Source organism: Amblyomma mixtum, chromosome 3, assembly GCF_055824585.1.
Source record: "Amblyomma mixtum isolate Tamu chromosome 3, ASM5582458v1, whole genome shotgun sequence".
NCBI classification, from domain to species: Eukaryota; Metazoa; Arthropoda; class Arachnida; order Ixodida; family Ixodidae; genus Amblyomma; species Amblyomma mixtum.
The window spans coordinates 196,949,323-196,966,686 of NC_143014.1; the positions used below are offsets into that span (position 1 = coordinate 196,949,323).

A 17,364-nucleotide genomic window follows, 5' to 3' on the forward strand; every position below is an offset into this window, starting at 1 on the left:
CCAATTCCCTCGTACTAGTACGCTTCCAACAAAAACATCAGTCTTCAAACCATCAGTACAAAAATCCGTGAAGCCACTGTATTTTTCCTCGAGTGCAAGGAATCCTTGTATGATGAGCTGTTGTGGAGTTTGTTTTTTATGGAACGTGTAAGAGTGAAATCACATATTGCAAGAAAATTGTACCATGGAGGTAGTGAATCTCCTCTTTGTGCAACGCCAAATAACATGTCCAGTACGCCGAGATCCTGACACATCTCGTCAAATCGCAAGAGCAGTGGCCTGGTAGCTTGAGGTTTGTTGTTTAATATTACTCCAGAAGGACACTTCATTACAACTAGATAGCAGATATGTTTTGGTAGAGATTTTATTTTAAGGGTATACGCACAAGTCAGAGCGGTTCTTAAAACTTCAAGCAGGGCTTCATTCATTTCTAGGTAGAGGCTGACTATAAGAGATCTTCTGTACGTGCCACACAAGAGGGGCAAAGGCCTGAGTTATTCACTGGATCCAATTTTATTCGGTACGACGGTTTTGCTGAACCATACATAAAGCACCCATAATCTAAGGATGAACGTACCAAAAAGTGATAAATATGCAGCTGGCACGTTCTATCAGACCCCAATGCTTCCTTGAGAGCACTGTGAGTATGTTCAGAGATTGCGAGGCTTTCTTTTTTAGCGCGTTTACGTGTGGAAGGAATGTGAGTTTTTTGTCAAATATTATACCTAAAAATTTATGTTCTTGTTTCTGGAAGTATAATTTCATTTAGGTGCACAGTGAGATTAATCTGCAAGCCTTTTTTGATAACAGAGTGGATTCCAAGAGAAGGCAAGCGTAGCAGGCGGCGGCAGGAAGTTGGGTGGGCGGATAAGATTAAGAAGTTTGCGGGGATACGGTGGCCACTGCTTGCAAAGGACAGGGTTAATTGGAGAGACATGGGAGAGGCCTTTGTCCTGCAGTGGGCAGAGTCAGGCTGATGATGATGATGATGCTGTGGTTCGACTGTAAAGCGGTAACCGCATGAGGCGATATTCTTTTGCGATGCGTCGCGCGATGACGACGCCGTCGCCCACCGCTGTCGCAAACCGCACGAAGCGACAGGACTCAGCGTCGGAGCGGCGCGTTTTCACTGTTGCTCGACTGCTGCCACTTCAGCGTTCGGTCATTTTGCGTTAATTAACGCGTAGAACAACGTTCCTAAGGCTCTACACAAGATAGAACACAATAAAAACATTGAAAAAAATATATGCGGGCAATAATTTTATTTTTGTCCAATACGCAAAGTCACGAGACATAGAATAGCGCACGCATTTTTTCCTTCCTCCATGAGCGCGCGCTCTTTCCGTCTGCTGCCGGCCTCCCCAGCGTCTTTGTCCGCCATGGAATGCCGACGGAAACTTGCAATGCCTGTCCTTTCTATTATCCCCTCCCCTCTTTCTTTTCACTCCTGCACACTGCCTGCTATCCTTTATTTCCGCTGCCCCAGCTCAGGTGCTTCCAGCAGCGATAGCAGATGCCGGCGTAGAAAAATTCTTTTACCTTCCATATTCAATGCAAAAAAAAAAAACCAGTACACAACAACCTGTCATGGTGAGGGCACGGCCGGTCTAAAGCCCCTGGCCGGTCTCGACGTCTCGACGCGCGCGCTCAGCAGCGAGCGCGTCGAGACCGGCCGTGGTGAGGGGTACGTTGGCTGCTGCTCCGGTGAAAAAAAAAAAAGAAACGACTTTCGCGCGCAAAACGGCTCGGAAGTTGCGCACCCGCAAGATCTACCGTCATTGGCTAGTCTCGCGCGGCACTTCCGGGCGATGGGCGAAATTTTCTGCAAACCCAGTAACCGGGCGACGCGATGAGCGACAGTGGTGCGGCGGCCCTCAGCTCATCGCGCGATGCCATTGCGCGGCGTGTCGCCGCGAATTATCGCCTCATGCGGTTAGCGCTTAAGTCGACCCCCCCCCCCCCACACTTAGGATTTTCAAATTAAAAAAAAAAACAGGTCGACCTACAATCGTGTAAATTCGTGTATTTTTCAGCAACCATGTGAGGATAACAACTGTCAAGCCTGTGACAGAAAAAAATTTCCACTATGGCAACATGACAACATCACAGCAGAGATGCTTCTACTTACTTTCAGTATGGAACTCACACTCAGCTAAGTCAGAGAGTTCTTGCATCACATGAAGAAAAAGTGGAGAAGGAGCGCTTGCTGTAAAGTAGTTCAGATGCACACTTGTTTTGAGAGTTGCAGCCCAAAGGACTAATCAGAAAAAAAAAAAAAATGCTAAACTACACTATGCATTTTTTAAAAACCCATCTCCACAATTTTGTTCCCTAACGTTTCCTAAAACTGAGTTTGTGAAGTCAACAAAAGCTTAGCATGAAAAGGACACAATAAAACACTGTATGCATACAACACACTAGGCAAATAAATTATGAGAACAGAAACAGAACAGTGTGTATGTATCCAGCTTACCTTGAGGGAATCCTGAAGGGACTGGACAACCTGGTTAACCCCTTCCATGGTTGCCCTTTCTCTGTTCAGCATCACATCATCTGCCCATTCGATGAACCTTGATAAGCTCTGGTAGACTTGATTGGTTGTAGAGATGAGCACAGAACTAAAGAAGAGGGCACAGAGCAGCAAAGCAGCAATGAGAACTGAGTGCTTTCTGCACTTCAGCAAGAGACAAATAAAAATTGAAACCAATAACCCAGTGCTGCCAGATGGGAATGCATTATTACAATTTAGTGGCAATATGAATGTTATGTAATAAACAAAAGTTAAACACCAACCACATGATTTTTCACATAGCTGACAACTCGTCACTCATGATATGTAGGTACTTAACATTTATACTGTACCCTCCCCCCAAAAAAGGATTGCAAGCACTAGTTGTAATTCAATGAGACAGCATAAATATTTAAAAACTTCAGAAGCATTGAAGCTTGCACAGTAACATGTACAGGGTCGGTCAAAAGTTCCCAGGCCACAGGGTCTGCTTTTGAGCGCTATAGTCGGGCAGTTAATGACACCCCTGAAGGCCAAAATCTCTATAGGGATAGGAGAAGAATCATTCTCAGCTCTGAGAATATTCATACTTTTATTGCTATCATAAGTGACAGGATATGTCACTGAAAAGCAGACCCTGTGTGGCCTGGGAACTTTTGACCAACCCTGTACACAGTAATCCTGTTACATGCATCAACATTACAAAACATGTGGTAAACAAGCTCTTTTACATAAGAAATGCATATTCTGGCAAAGAATTAATTTTTTTTAAATTGCACTTTCAAAGCTCAAAGTGAAAATTTAGAGTCTTCCACATTCCTCATCTTTACTATCAATGTTTGAGCACTATATCAATTACAAGTGAGCGAGTTAGGTATTTGCCATTTTCTCACTTTCTTCTCAAAACAACTTTTCCTCCAGTATTCGAAAGCAAAGCTTAGCCTTAAAACGCACATAAAATCATACGTTCTTCTTGCAGTTCAAATGTGCAAAGCATACAATACACCACTACGTGCAGATTGATTTCATGCTTCAAAAGTTTTTGGTTTTTAGAGGATCAAAGGACAGCTGCATTATAAACAGTAAATTACAAAGTGCTACAAATAAAAATCGCGGTCTTCACAAAAAGTGCGCTCACGGGCCTTACGTAACAGTGCTGCTTTTAGACAGCAAGTGCAGTGTGCCAGTCATTGCTGCACAGAAAGATTACGTTCACCTCCTACTACAGTGAACACAGGAAAGCAGATACGGTCAATACACCCTTCACAATTAAATATAAACTCAAAAGTTGAGAAGTATTCACACCAACCAATAATTTTTTTTAAGCCCAGCGTTTCGAGACCAACTCGGTCCCTTCTTAAGCGGTGACTAATCAGGAGTGAGATCAGTCACCCCTGAAGAAGGGACCGAGCTGGTCTCGAAACGCTGGGCTTAAAAAAAACAACTGGTTGGTTTGAGTATGTCTGAACTTTTATTTCAAATCCAACCAGACTGACTTCCGTCAAAGATGTTCTTGTTCAAATATAAACTACAAAATTTATACCTCAGCATTTTAATCCCAATATAATTTTAATGAGAGCAAACACTTTTCTTCCAACTGGAAGTGCACTGCGTTGATTGAAGAATAAAGTTAGGTTCTTTTAGTCTAGTTATGTTTCAATAGGAGGGCAAAATATCAAGGCACATACTATACTGCACTCATTATCACAGCGTTCCTTCGAGTGATGTCAGTGGGGCAGATATCGGTCAAAATGCGTGCAGTAGTGTTGCCCTAGTCAGCAAAGAGTTGCAATCTTGAAAAGTTATTAAACACAAGCCTTACGCACAGCACTTGAACTTGATTTTATGCCCCCAAAAAAAGACGCCTTTTAAGAACTTCACGCATTGTTTCAGGGTACCTTTAAACTTTGCCAGCAGGTCAAGTAATGCAGTGAGTAATAGAGGTTTTAAAGCCACAGCATTTAGGGTCCAAGTCAGTGGAAAACTCGGTCAAAACTGTCGGTACTGTATCGAAAAACTCCAGATTGGCTGAAAAGGTGGCTACGTCACATTTGTAGCGGTGAAATTGAAAAGTGATTAAGAAATTGGAAAACTGGTGACTAGAAGGTTGCAACCTGACTCAAACAACATTAGGATATGTAAGTATACAAAGTAAATGAATTGTTCTGAAATGAAAATTGGGGTAATCAGCTGGGAGTCGAACCTCTGACCCTTGGTTTGTGAGTCAGACACGCTAGCCCTTGGCCACGCAGGCACGTCTGTACCGGCTTGGCTGAAGCGGGGCTTTATATGCATGTCCTATGGTCTTTCACATAATGATTGTGAATGTGAAAGAGGAAACAGTGCGCGTGTTTGTGTGGGCATGAGGCGCCGCTGATAGGACTCATTAATGCTATCACGTCATACACTTAAGGAGCTTACGTGTCCCCCTAATTTTTACGTATTTTCATCGGCAAACATCTTTCTGTTCCTATACAGTGATGATTTATCAAGGATGATGAATTACCGATGTCATAAACATAATCACTAATCTTGTGCTAAACAGCTACAGAAATATAAGTGAACATAAGTGCAAACTTATAAGCTTGAGAAACTGCTCCATCCTTTCTTTTTTTTTCAATCAAGCATAATTCAGCGTAATGGCTGTCGTAATAATGGATGCATAATTACTTTTTTTGGCCTGTGAACTCAGCACCTGACAATGTCTAATGAGCGCTTTAACATTTTGCCTTGGTAATCGGGAAACTTGTCCAGCACAGTAAGCATTCTGGCTTTCAACTAAGGCACTTCGCATAGTTTATCAAGACTGATACCATCCACTGTGATTACTTCAGCAGGAAATTTTAGGTAGAGCAGTCTGCTCAAAAAAAGCAAGCAAACATGGCTTGAGGAACCGTTCATGAATTCCACGCCCTGGAAAAAATGATTTTGGCGATTCAAAACATAAGCATTATTTATAAATGACCGACAGCCCTTATTCAGTAGGCTCAACTGCCATGAACATGTCCAGGAGTTTCTTTCTAAAGTTATTGAGGAAAGGTTTCTTAATTTATACTTTGTGTCTTAATATAATAATGCAATATGCGTTCAAATGCTGCCAAAATGCAGTACCTGTCGAATGCCACACTTCTGCCACTTAACGTGTTGCGGGTGAACACTGCGCCCACGATAAAATATTATGCCCCTAGCTTTTTGCCCCTAGCTCGCTGGCATTTTATTTTTCTTATTTTACCTCATGACATGGACAAATATGTTGGGGCCAAATATAAAAGAAAGGGCTCCCAAATGAGACACTAGGTATAATGAACTTATATGATAAGAACAGAAGAGACCCCACAGCTCCCGACCCAGAGCCTGAGAGGCCTTGACATTTGAACATGGCGTACAAAGGTCTATACTGCTGTGGCCCTCATGCTGTCCACAGCACACCCACGTGCCCAAAAATAAAATAAAATAAAAACAAATAGAAAACCTGAATTAGGGTGCTTAGTCCCATGAAATTAGGTCAGCAAGAGTGAAAATGACCGCAAGACTAATTCTAGCCATCTACCCGCCGTAGTGGCTCAGTCATTATGATGCTAGGCTGCTAGCCCAAAAGACGCAGGTTTGATTCCGGTAGTGGCGGTCACATTTCAGCAGATGCGAAATGCTAGAGGCCCGTGCAATATGTCCCTCATAGCAGGAGTTGCTTTGGGACGTTAAATCCTATAAAACCAAAAACAATCAAACTCCTGCACCCAGATTCAAATGACATTAGATAACAATACAGCATTGTAGCTAACTTGCATACAATGATGCTTACCTCTGGTCATTGATGAGGTCTTTCTTGAGAAGTGATATAAGGTGCAAGACATACTCAAGTACAATGCTGGCTGAACCAGGCAAATGCCCCAAAGTGTCCTTTTCAACAGAATCTTGAAAGTATCGCAAAGCATTTGAGATCTGCTTCATGTCGTTGTTCACTTGTGAATCCCCCTGTAGGAGTACGAATGTATATAATAAAGCACAGGGTTAGGCAATACTTCCTTAACCTTTAAAAGATGGCAAAGAATCTTTATCTGCAAATCACTTAATTTTCAACTCTCAAGTGTTATCAGCACCTATGTTACCACAGTTGCCAAAGCACGCATCTGTGATCAAATCTCCATCTGGAATTAGGCTGCACTCAAGAATTATGAGGCAATATAGTTCAAGCTAAAAAGAAAATTTAAAGAGCAGTAAAGTTGAAAATAGTCAATATTCCTTCACAGACTCTTCTATTTTTTTTTTAACACACATGCATTGTTTTTTAGGGAGCATAATAGTTGACAGGGTGCTTTCAAACTATCCTCAAAACATTACAGAATTTACAGTTAGAGAAAACATCTAAAGATGACGAAGCAGCAACTGGACAGCAGCAAGCAGCAGTAGCAACTTTCAGCTTACGTGTGAAGCATGATTTGAGCTTCAACTCAAGGACTACTGTAAGAACCTCTGCCTTATTCTGGCGTGGGCCTAACCTTGCTGCATATTAAAACTGGAGACCTAAGCATGCTGGACTGCTGCTACGCAGCTACACAAGAACTTCCATTTCATGGAAGACCATGTGTTGATCTGTGGTTTAAAGCCACAGCATCTTTAACGGCTGTAAACTAATTTGTGATGGAACCAAGCAGATAACAGAAACGTCAGTTGTGGGCGACATATAAATAAGTGTGCACTGACTGACTTCACTAACTGCATGGCAGTGTTCAATTTACATAGCTTACTTCATAATCAAACTACTTTCCAACTTTCGACAAAACGGCCAGTAAAACGCTCAATGAAACAATTCTGAACAACTCAACAGGAAAGATCTAACAATGTTCTTATTTCATACTGAGACAGCATCGCAGTCCTAAGGAGGGCCAGCTCTATTTTCCTTCGAAGACTAAAGAATTGCTAATGCCATGGTTTTACAGTATCACTCCGGTTAGCATATTTAAAAGCTTGCATGCATTCAGACCCTTCAGCTAATGCATTGGTCCACTGTGATTTCACTGTGGTTCAGCACTGCCATCTTTGCGTAAGCGAACAAGGCAAGTGCTTTCTTGACAAGGCTTGCCTTGCTTGGGCTGCCAGCAGGACTTGCTGGGCCAGTGGCTGGAGCATCCAGCTGCTCTGCATCCCGTGCTCGAGGCCTGGCTTTATGTGCCTGCTGTGGGGAGGCGGCTCGACTGGGTGTCCGCATTTGGTGGATCTTCCCCAGGATGTCTTCCTTGAAGGAGCGTGCTCGGCGTGCCAGCCGGCTCCCTTTGGCACGGCCCACCTCTGCATACAAAAGTCAGTCCTGCTTAAGCTTTCATATCCCCACAGCAGAAAAATAAAGAAAAACACCTATCTCCAGAGCAGGAAGGAGACTTGGCAAGGTATGGCTCATCAAAAGGTAAGAGGCAAAACGTTGGTATATCACAAAAAAAAAAAAAGCACTATGACCACTGCGATGGCTCAGTCGTTATGGCGCTTGGCTGCTGACCCAAAAGACGGTTCGATCCCGGCTGAGGGAGTTGAATTGCAATGCACGGGCCTCTAGAATTTCAATGGAGGGGACTATGGCATCCCTCATAGCCTGAATCGCTTTGGGACGTTAAACCCCATAAACCAGACCAAACCAAAAAATGCACTAACTGTACTGTGAGACAATACAGGCCCGTAGCGTTACCCCATAAGGGTCTCCAATACACACTGAAACTGTTGCATGCACAAACTAGTACTGGAGAACACAAAGCATACAGGGTTCTGGCAGTGTTATATAGAATGAAATACTATGTGAACTAACTTCAGGGGACCTTAAAGAAATGTTCACTCAAGGGAAATATTGCTCACCTGAAATGAGCATATAGCGGCTAATTTTGATCAAATGAAGCAAACATCAAGCGTTTAAATGGCTCCTAAAGGCATTTATTTCACACTACTGAAAACCCATTCATTTATTGTGTAGTGAGCCCTTTGGATAAAACACAGAAATTTTCACTTGAACTTTGGTATACTATATAGGCATTAAAAAGTTAAAACAGTATGCCAATCTAAATACAAAAGCTGCTGTGCTGCTCCATGAAATGCTAATGCTATCTGGCTACAGCTACAAATGACTAAGGCAAGTGTGCAAGCCAATACATACGACTACTGCTCAGCTATAAGCCAGCTGCGTAGCCAGATCATCTTAAAAATGATATGGAATCCTGCACTTTCTCAAGCAAAAACATGGCACCACAAAAATTCGCAAACTGCATAGTTTTGAAACTACAGTATCCTCAGATTCATAGATGAAAATTACTGCACATTTGACAAAACGATGCATTCTGACCTGGATAAGTGCTTTCAAACATGTCCGGTGAACTAGAAGTTGCAGCACGATAAACTTCATTCAAGTGAACCGCATTTGCACTGGACATAACATTGTTTTGGCACAAGATTTTGCAAAAATTTGTTCATGTGAAAAGTTTGTTCAAGCGCACGGTATTTCACTGCAACATTTTTTAGCAATCCCAAGTGGGACAACTTATTTGAGAGGTGGTTGATTCCACTAATTTTACTTCGTATGAGCAAAAGTCACACATCCGAAGTCAGATAAGTTATAGAGAGATCTTTAGCACAGCAATGCAAGTCCCTTAGACTTCATTCAAATGAGGTTGCCACTGCCAATTGTTACGGTTAAGTGAGAGCCAGTGAGAAGCATAAAAAGATAAGAAAATCTGAATATGAAAACATACAGATATCAACAAACAGAAAACCTATTTGTGTAGCAAAAGTTGGTTGGTTGGCGTGTTGGGTTTTATAGCACGTAAGCAGCTGAGACTATCATGCGCCAAACAGAGTTGGAAAGACTGCACTGTTGTGCTGATGGACTACTAGTTTTTAAGGCGTTACAGAACATTTCCTTCTTTTAGGAATCTAACAACTCACGATAAGTCTATTATTGCATCCTCTCCCAAGAGTAAGTTGGAGTGGGAAGGAATGCACATTGCCACAGTTTACTAGGATGTACGTGGAACAAGTGGAATGAATTTAGTGTGTTAGTGGACGATGCCTGACTATCTCCATCTCCAGAAAACAAAATAGAATTCTAAAAAATGACATTTTACAGCACCCCATCACACCAGCATCAAGGCGTAGTTTCATTCGGAAATAGCTTGTCCGTTTTTCAAAAACTGTCATTATCTAGCACCCACCCCTACTTAAGCCAATGACACAGTGCCTGTCACCCAAAATTTTGGCTTTTTATTTAGAATCACTGTGCTACGTTAGGTGCTTATGGAGATTGTCTCAGCACGCTCACAGCAAGCATGAATAAAAACAACAGCAGAGATATCAGTCGAACCATAAGGCATAGCCATATCGAGGATGCAGTTTGGTGTAAAAAATAAAACACAAAAGAAATAACGCATGCCTTATTTCACAAAACAATAAATAAAACATGGCTTTATGCCGGAATTTTGATCACCTAGGGCATGCCCTTGCCAGTTGCTATTTCTTTCATCTCCGTTTTCTCACTTCATCATCAGGTAGCAATCCCCATTACTATTTATGGTACCATGCCAACCCTCAAACAATCAAAAAACCAATCTTAGACGTAATCATTTCAACCTGTTCGCAACATTCAGTTCTTGAATACAGAAAACAATTTTAAACCGTACCATGTCATTTTGAAGAATAGCGTATGCAATTTAGCAATTCTTTCCACCAGACACCTTATCTATGCAGTGAAGGTTTTAGTCACAGTTTCACTTCCTTTCTTTACATTCTCCACAAACACATTTAAAACAGCAGTGACTATGTGCATATCAATGCTGACATATGAATGATGGTACTTTTCTGTAAGGACATCCATGGCCAGGATAATCTTGCAGTAATGTAAACACTTAAAAGTGTACCAAACAAAAAGTTATTCCTAAGCTGAAAAGTTTAAGGAGCACAAGTGTCAAGCAAATAATGCAGGTGGAGATGGGGAGATAGAAAAGCTTGAAGCTTGCGGTGCAATATATTCCACATGGACTGCGAAAACCTAAAACATTGAGCTGAGTTGCCCAACTGCTGCAAGCATCTTCACAAACATAAAATTTCCTCATAATGCATCTATCACTACATGTGTGCCAGGCAACCGCACCTTTGCAATTCACAGATTTAGGTCAGCAGCCCACTATAGACCAAAGATGGTTAAAAAAATTGACAGACGATTATTGCAGTTGGTAATGTGAAGTTTGAGCACAGACCTCCACCTGCCACCGTTGGCAGGTGGCATGTTATGCTGCTAGCCGCCCTTCGGGACCTTCCTGTGACAACCACCTTCCAGCTGTCTATTCCTCCGCTTTCGCCTTAGCAGGTGGTGTTTTGCTCTGCTACTACCTGCCACCTGTCACCTCAAGTGACAAGTGACAGGGTGACCTGTGACCTGTCAGGTGGCGTGTTACGCCAACTACGTTGAATACACAAGATGCATATTGGCAGGTGGCAGTTACGTTGCTAGCCACACTCCGCGATGTCCCCGTGGAAGCCACCTACCAGGTGGCGTTTAGCTCTGCTACTTGGACAACCAGTTTTTGCCGACTATGCCGACAACACCAACGATTACGCGGAACGCAGGAACAGGCGCCTAAGAGCTGCGCTCTAAAACTTAAAACTAAAGACCTTCAGTCTTACGTTTTAAACCAAAGGAACATTTTCACAAGCTGTAAAAGCTAACACCAAAGTGATTTGAAATGACAAAAGAACTCATGAGCTTAATGTTCACAAGTTTAAACTCATGAAATTAATGTTCTGCTCTTGACATGGACATCTCTGATGTTTATCCTGTACATCTGCTTCATTTTGACATCACATGCAATTATTAAATTAATTTCGAGCTGTTCCATGAGAAAGAAACAGCCTCTTTGGCCATAACGCGGTCTATTTGCATGGGGTGCTACCAATGCCTGCACTGTGACGAGTGCACACCTGCCAACTACTGTCTAGAGACAGTACATCATGCATTGTGTGCTGCCAAAATGCCCTATTATCGAACCTCAAAATGAAATAGGAAATAGGCTTTTAAGTGTATTCATTGGTGAAAGCATACAAAATTTCCACATTAAAGCAAGGAAAAGAACTTATTACTGTTACTATCAATGTCTATGCAATAACAAAAACATACAAACCTGCAACAACAAAAACATATAAACCCACCTTACTACAAAAATGCATGCTCAAAATTTCACTACGTTCACTAAGTTTAAAGAGTTCTTCTCATGACTCTCATTTAGACTACTCAAATATAAACCAGCCTTTGCCGAAAATATACAGTCCGTGGGGTTTGCTTATAAACCATGTAATGGGGCTTTTTCTAGTGCACCTGGATGTGCCAAGCTCTGGAGGCCGACTTCCTCCCACTCTTGACACATACATGATTCTGGCGGTGCAAAAACAAGCCACACTTCATGGCGCAGAGGCAAACCCATTGGGATATATATTTCTGACAAAGGATGTACATCTGGGATGCATCAAGTAACTTAATATAGCAACAAAGCTGAGATAATACTCAGGTACATAAAACCATTTAATCGAGTAACCCTCTACCAAACTCCATTGCAAAAGCGAAATTCAAGGCTTAAGATATTCAATACTTAATCCAATGTGTTCAATGGCCTCAGGAGAGGATGAATTTCTCTTCAACACTTCAGTTTCTGAGAAACCTGTTAGCTTTCTGCTGTAGCCATAAGGCATGGCTGCACTCGGGTGGAAGCTAATGAACAATTACTACTTTATTGGTAGCACCTGCAGAACATTTTACAAATAATGCATAGCAAGGACTGCCACCTAAACTGCTCACATAGTCAGTTCTTAACCTCTGGAACATAACCCTTCAATCAAGACACTAGAGTGGGCCAAAATAAGCTATATCTGCATACATCTTTCAGATGTCAATAGGCGCTGTCCAACAATGCACGAAATGACAACAGACAGCAATTTACACGAGCTGCCCTTAAACTGCTCACATTCTTAAGCTCTGGACATAACCCTTCAATCAAGACACTAGAGTGAGCCAAAATAAGCTATATTTGCATACATCTTTCATATGTCAATATGTGCTGTCCAACAAGGCATGAAATGACAACAGCCAGCAATTTACACTAGCATTTAACACACCATTATTCATCATGCAACAACAGCATGGTAAACAAAAGCACAGATGATAGGACAAGCATTGTTCTTGTGTAACTAGCACAGTTTTTTCATCAGCATTTTTTCAAGCCCTTGTTATGTGATCAACCTGCACCAATTTGCCTTGTTTCCTTCATTAATCAATGTTATTTACAGTACCACGTTTATTACGAGCAAGATTATTCAACATTAGCAAGGCTTAGTAGCTGCAATGATAAGATTTTCACAGAAATTTCAAACATTTGCTAACTGCAAGCCTTCTTGAACAAGTAACTTTTTGCCCTCGAGTGCTTCATTTTTGTGATTTCTGACGACATATTGGTTTTCTATCCCAGAAATGAAATCTGAGAATGTATAAAGCATAGCAAAAACATTAAGAAGTATATTATTTAATACGTCAAAGATGTTCAGCACACCATTTTCAAGAAATGAATACAAAAACTCATTTAATACGTCAAAGATGTTCAGCACACCATTTTCAAGAAATGAATACAAAAACTCAGCGTAGAAACGAGGATGTCATTAGTACTGTGCCCTACATGGCAAGAATTTATAAACGGCTCAAAGCAGTTGCAATTTGACAGGGACTTCCTTTTCTGCCATCACCAAAAATGACTGCATTGATCACCTGGTGTGTAACACTAACAACCTGTTAAAAAAAAACAAAAAACACCACACATCAGCTACACTCACCCAAAGCAATCTCTATAAAGCTAGAATGAAGATCTCGGTTACTTTCGTAAAGAACTGTTATCAAGCCAACTTTAAATACAAATTAAGAAGAAAGGAAAGGTGCAGTAACTATTACACTCACAGTGGGCAACTTGAATAACGCTATAAGGGTAGGGATGAAGGAACTAGTGAAAGGAGACAAAATGGGCGCCACGTGGAGGGCTCAGAGTTAATTTAGATGATCTAGGGTTCTTTAACATAAACAACTTGCATATAACGCAACTTCAGGTTCACCCTTTCAAGAAAACCTAAAACTGATTTCACTTTGGCCTTTCTTGCTTACTCTGAAAATTAACTGAAAGTGAGAATGATGCAAGGCTAGAACAAAAATTTCAACTACTTGCTCAATTTGAATTACATTTTCAGAGTTGATGTATATTAACACTACATTCACTTTAGCAAAGCCTTGTTTTTCTTTTTTAAAGGAAGTTATGAATGCTGGCATGGGAAAATTAGTGTGCTTAAGAAAACCATGATTCTGAAAATAATACTCATTTTTTCAATTTCAGGTAACAGAGATCTCTAGAAAGGCCTCTATTATTCAACTGTGAAAAGAACTTGCTGGTTCATGGTTATGTAAATTTTCCCTTAAAGGATGTCAGTTCCTGCTGCATGACTGCACGTTAGAAACGCTAGAGTTTCTGAGGATAAATGTAGTAAAAATTACATAAAACAGCTACATTTCTCGCATAACTTTGGTCAAGAAGGTGGACTCAAAGAATTTCTTCACTGCTCTAATTAAAATAATTTCCTCACTGCCCTAATTAAAATTATAGTCTTCCTAGATAAGCATTTTAGTGAAGAAACACAAACTGAAAAAAACTGACTTCAATTTTCAGGAACGTGAAATACATCTTTTTTTTTTTTTTCAGCTGCGGTGGTGACTCAGTGGTTATAGCGCTCAGCTGCTGACCTTAAAGACGCATTTTCCATGGTGGCGAAATGTAGAGGCCCGTGTAGTGTGCGATGTAAGTGCAAGTTAAAAAATCCCAGGTGGCCGAAATTATCCGGAGCCCTCCATTACGGCGTCCCTCATAGCTGAGTCGCTTTGGGACATTAAACCCCATAAACTGAACTGAAGTACATTTTCAGAAATTACATGTTCAAAAATCTCCAAAATTGGCTTCAAAAGTAAAATTTCACTCAAATTTCAGTAATTCAAAATCTGCTTTTTTTGTACATTTTATTATACTCTCTGCAGCAGCAGTGCTCACATGCATTGAAAAGAGCAAGAAGTGATGGATCCATACCCCTGTGAGTTCTTGTTGAGCGCCATGAGCACACTTTGAAAATCACATTCACAGACAGTTCGAGACATGCGAGCTGTGTGCACCACAAGCACTTCAATAAAACTGATTTTCTTGTTTTCTACTTTTGAGGTCAGAATGAAACTCTGAGGACAGGCTCTTGCATTGAATCTTAACTGCTCTATGCTTTAACTTCAAGTAGCATGAAACGAGCTGAATATATAGTGTATAGAGCTATGGCCCAGGTGTATCTTTTTATTTGTGGCATCAAGCCATCCCAACGCAAGAAAGATAAACATAAAAACGGGACGAACAAACAAGATAGGAGAGGTGTTGCCTTGTTTGCTCCTTTTGTTCTTGTGTTTGTCTCTTTGTACTGCAACTGCTCGATACCATGGATCCAAACCAACTGGCCTAAGCAACTCTCCTCTTGCACCAATCTACTAGCTTACATGCAGCACCTGACTTAAACATGTTATTGATTCAAATTTCTGAAGCTAATTTAACTGACTCTTTTGTACATCACAAATGCAGATTAAACTTAAAAAGTAGTAATGGGGACAACAGGCAAAATTTTATCACGAAAATTTGCAACTGCAGCTTAGCACTCATGTAACAAAATAAATATGCTGGTAACACCTGCTGCAGCATCCCAGAACATTCTACCTTCGCCAAAATCTGCAACACATCCAGTGAAGAAAAATGCTTAAAGCAACATCCATGGCTGCCGTAGCAAATCAATGTTTAAGATATTTCACAGCGAAAGCAGTTCCCAGAGAATCGCTGACAAAGCAGAAAAATGTGCTTCGTTTCAATTTTATACTGCTTGTAAACAATGTGGAGTCATAGTCATAGTAAACCTGCTTTTCACAGCAATTTATGACAACCACATTCCTTTTCCACCTTAGCTTACTCTTAGGAGATTTGCCACAAGTCTTTAGGCACATAACAGGAAATGTCTCAAAGAAATTACAACTTTATTCAAACATCTAGTACTTCAGAAAAATAAAAAGATATTTCTAGCCCTCCGTTTGATGCATGATAGCAAATCTAACCCTTTGCAATACTCTTCTTACATCATGAGGGTGTGTCTACTCTCTTTTTCTCCTCCTAATCTTTCCCACAAAACAACCTGATAAGTGTTTGTGAGGACGTTAAGCCAGAACACATACTCAAGAACCACTGCCAGATACCTGCGAATGCTTTTCACTAATATTACATTGCGCCAACTAAACCAAAGCAAAATCTGAAAGCGAACAAGCCTGTGATTCCGCCGTGAGAAGCATTAATACATGTCCCGTTGGCCGACGCAAACGACATAGGCTTGCGAATACTTGAAGCACTGCATGGGCATGTAGCCTGATGAGTGAAACATTCACGGCACTGGCATTTATTTGCGGCAAAATCCAGTGAACTGCATCTCTATGATCACTTTCGCGAATTAAACTGTCAAGAAACAACCGGTCGCCACACGCCGACTCGGGACTATAATTAAGTTAATCAGGTCGCTAGCTCGCAGGCTGACGTATGTGCGACTATTTACGCAGATGCATGAAACGACAAAGGATGACTTCGGTAGGCGCTGACAGCGTCGGGAAGTTCTTGTCACGAATATGAGTAATTCGCGCCAAGAGCTTGCTCGAGTTTCCGCTTTCGCCAGTGATAGCCTTACAGGCGTCAAGATGCGGAAAAACGAGGGCATGCACGCAGATGAGATCGCCGAGACCGTTTAATTTGCTACCCGTGCAGATGAAACCAGAAACTGGCGCCCGTCGGCAGCGTCAAGATGAATACCACAGCCACTTCGGTAGCATTCTTGCTGTGATTCACCTTCCCGTAGAACGTGAATTTTGCGTGGGTTAGATCCGCTCTGAACGCTCTCGAGTTGCATGTAAAAAAACGGGTGGAGCTACGCGACGTTCAAGACGTACGAAAATGGGAGAAAAACGTGAACGCTTTACAAAAAGTAATCAAGCATACGCACAACAAATGATCACGAAACGCGCAGTGTGATCGAATATGTAAACACAAGGTGTAACAGGCATCCGATCGACGAAGTCCTCTGAAGCCAAGTTCACACAAGACTTCACTTAAAGCCAGCATACCACCTTTCGCGCGCGTTGGTAGCTTCAAAATACGACAGCAAGTAGCACAAAAGCAGGAGAAAATACTTGTACAGTAAAATGCACTCTAGCTTTTAGTTTCACAAGAATATCGCTAACAGTAATGCTCACCATGCTTGTCTGGTTTCTTTGACATGGCTCACCAGTCCAATCTTCACCGGCATTTTAACACAATGAAAGTCTTTGGAGAGCTATAACAAAACCTCTTCTAACAAGAATTTCCATCGTGTTAAAAACTATAAGCATACTCTCCGTCGTCCACTATCGGCCCTTAACAACTTCAACACTACAGCTACTACAGCCTCGGCTCACGCCAGCGCCTCCTCGCACAGACGAAAGAACCCATTGTTGTGAGGCGCAATCCGCGAGCGGCGGCTGACGGCTCCGTGCTTTCGGTCACTCGGTAGCCGTAGTAGAGAGGCTAGAATAGCCGTAGTTGCCGCTAGCTGCCTAATAAAGATATAAAAATATTGGTCCTCTAGGGCGTGTCAGCTCATTTTGTTTAAGAAACCAGCGCTACAGCTGTCTTGCGAAGCGAGTAAACTACAGATTGTTCACTCATTATTTTCTGCTACCCATTGGCCGCCGGCTGGCGTAG

The 17,364-nt window shown here is 41.6% G+C and overlaps 1 protein-coding gene across 2 annotated transcripts in view; it reads right to left on the reverse strand.

The window, feature by feature from the left end:
• LOC149353209 (guanine nucleotide-releasing factor 2-like) overlaps window positions 1–17,122 on the reverse strand; it is a 71,702-nt gene extending 54,580 nt beyond the window's left edge. For both annotated transcript variants that reach the window (XM_089582419.1, XM_089582418.1), the window contains exons 1-4: window positions 16,878–17,122; window positions 7,593–7,798; window positions 6,312–6,484; window positions 2,474–2,618 (exon numbers count right to left, since the gene is read on the reverse strand). In XM_089582419.1, the coding sequence (XP_089438545.1) occupies window positions 2,474–2,618; window positions 6,312–6,484; window positions 7,593–7,798; window positions 16,878–16,902 (549 nt within the window). In that variant the 5' untranslated portion in view covers window positions 16,903–17,122. The remainder of the gene's footprint in view (window positions 1–2,473; window positions 2,619–6,311; window positions 6,485–7,592; window positions 7,799–16,877) is intronic.
• Between the last annotated feature and the right edge of the window lie 242 nt (window positions 17,123–17,364).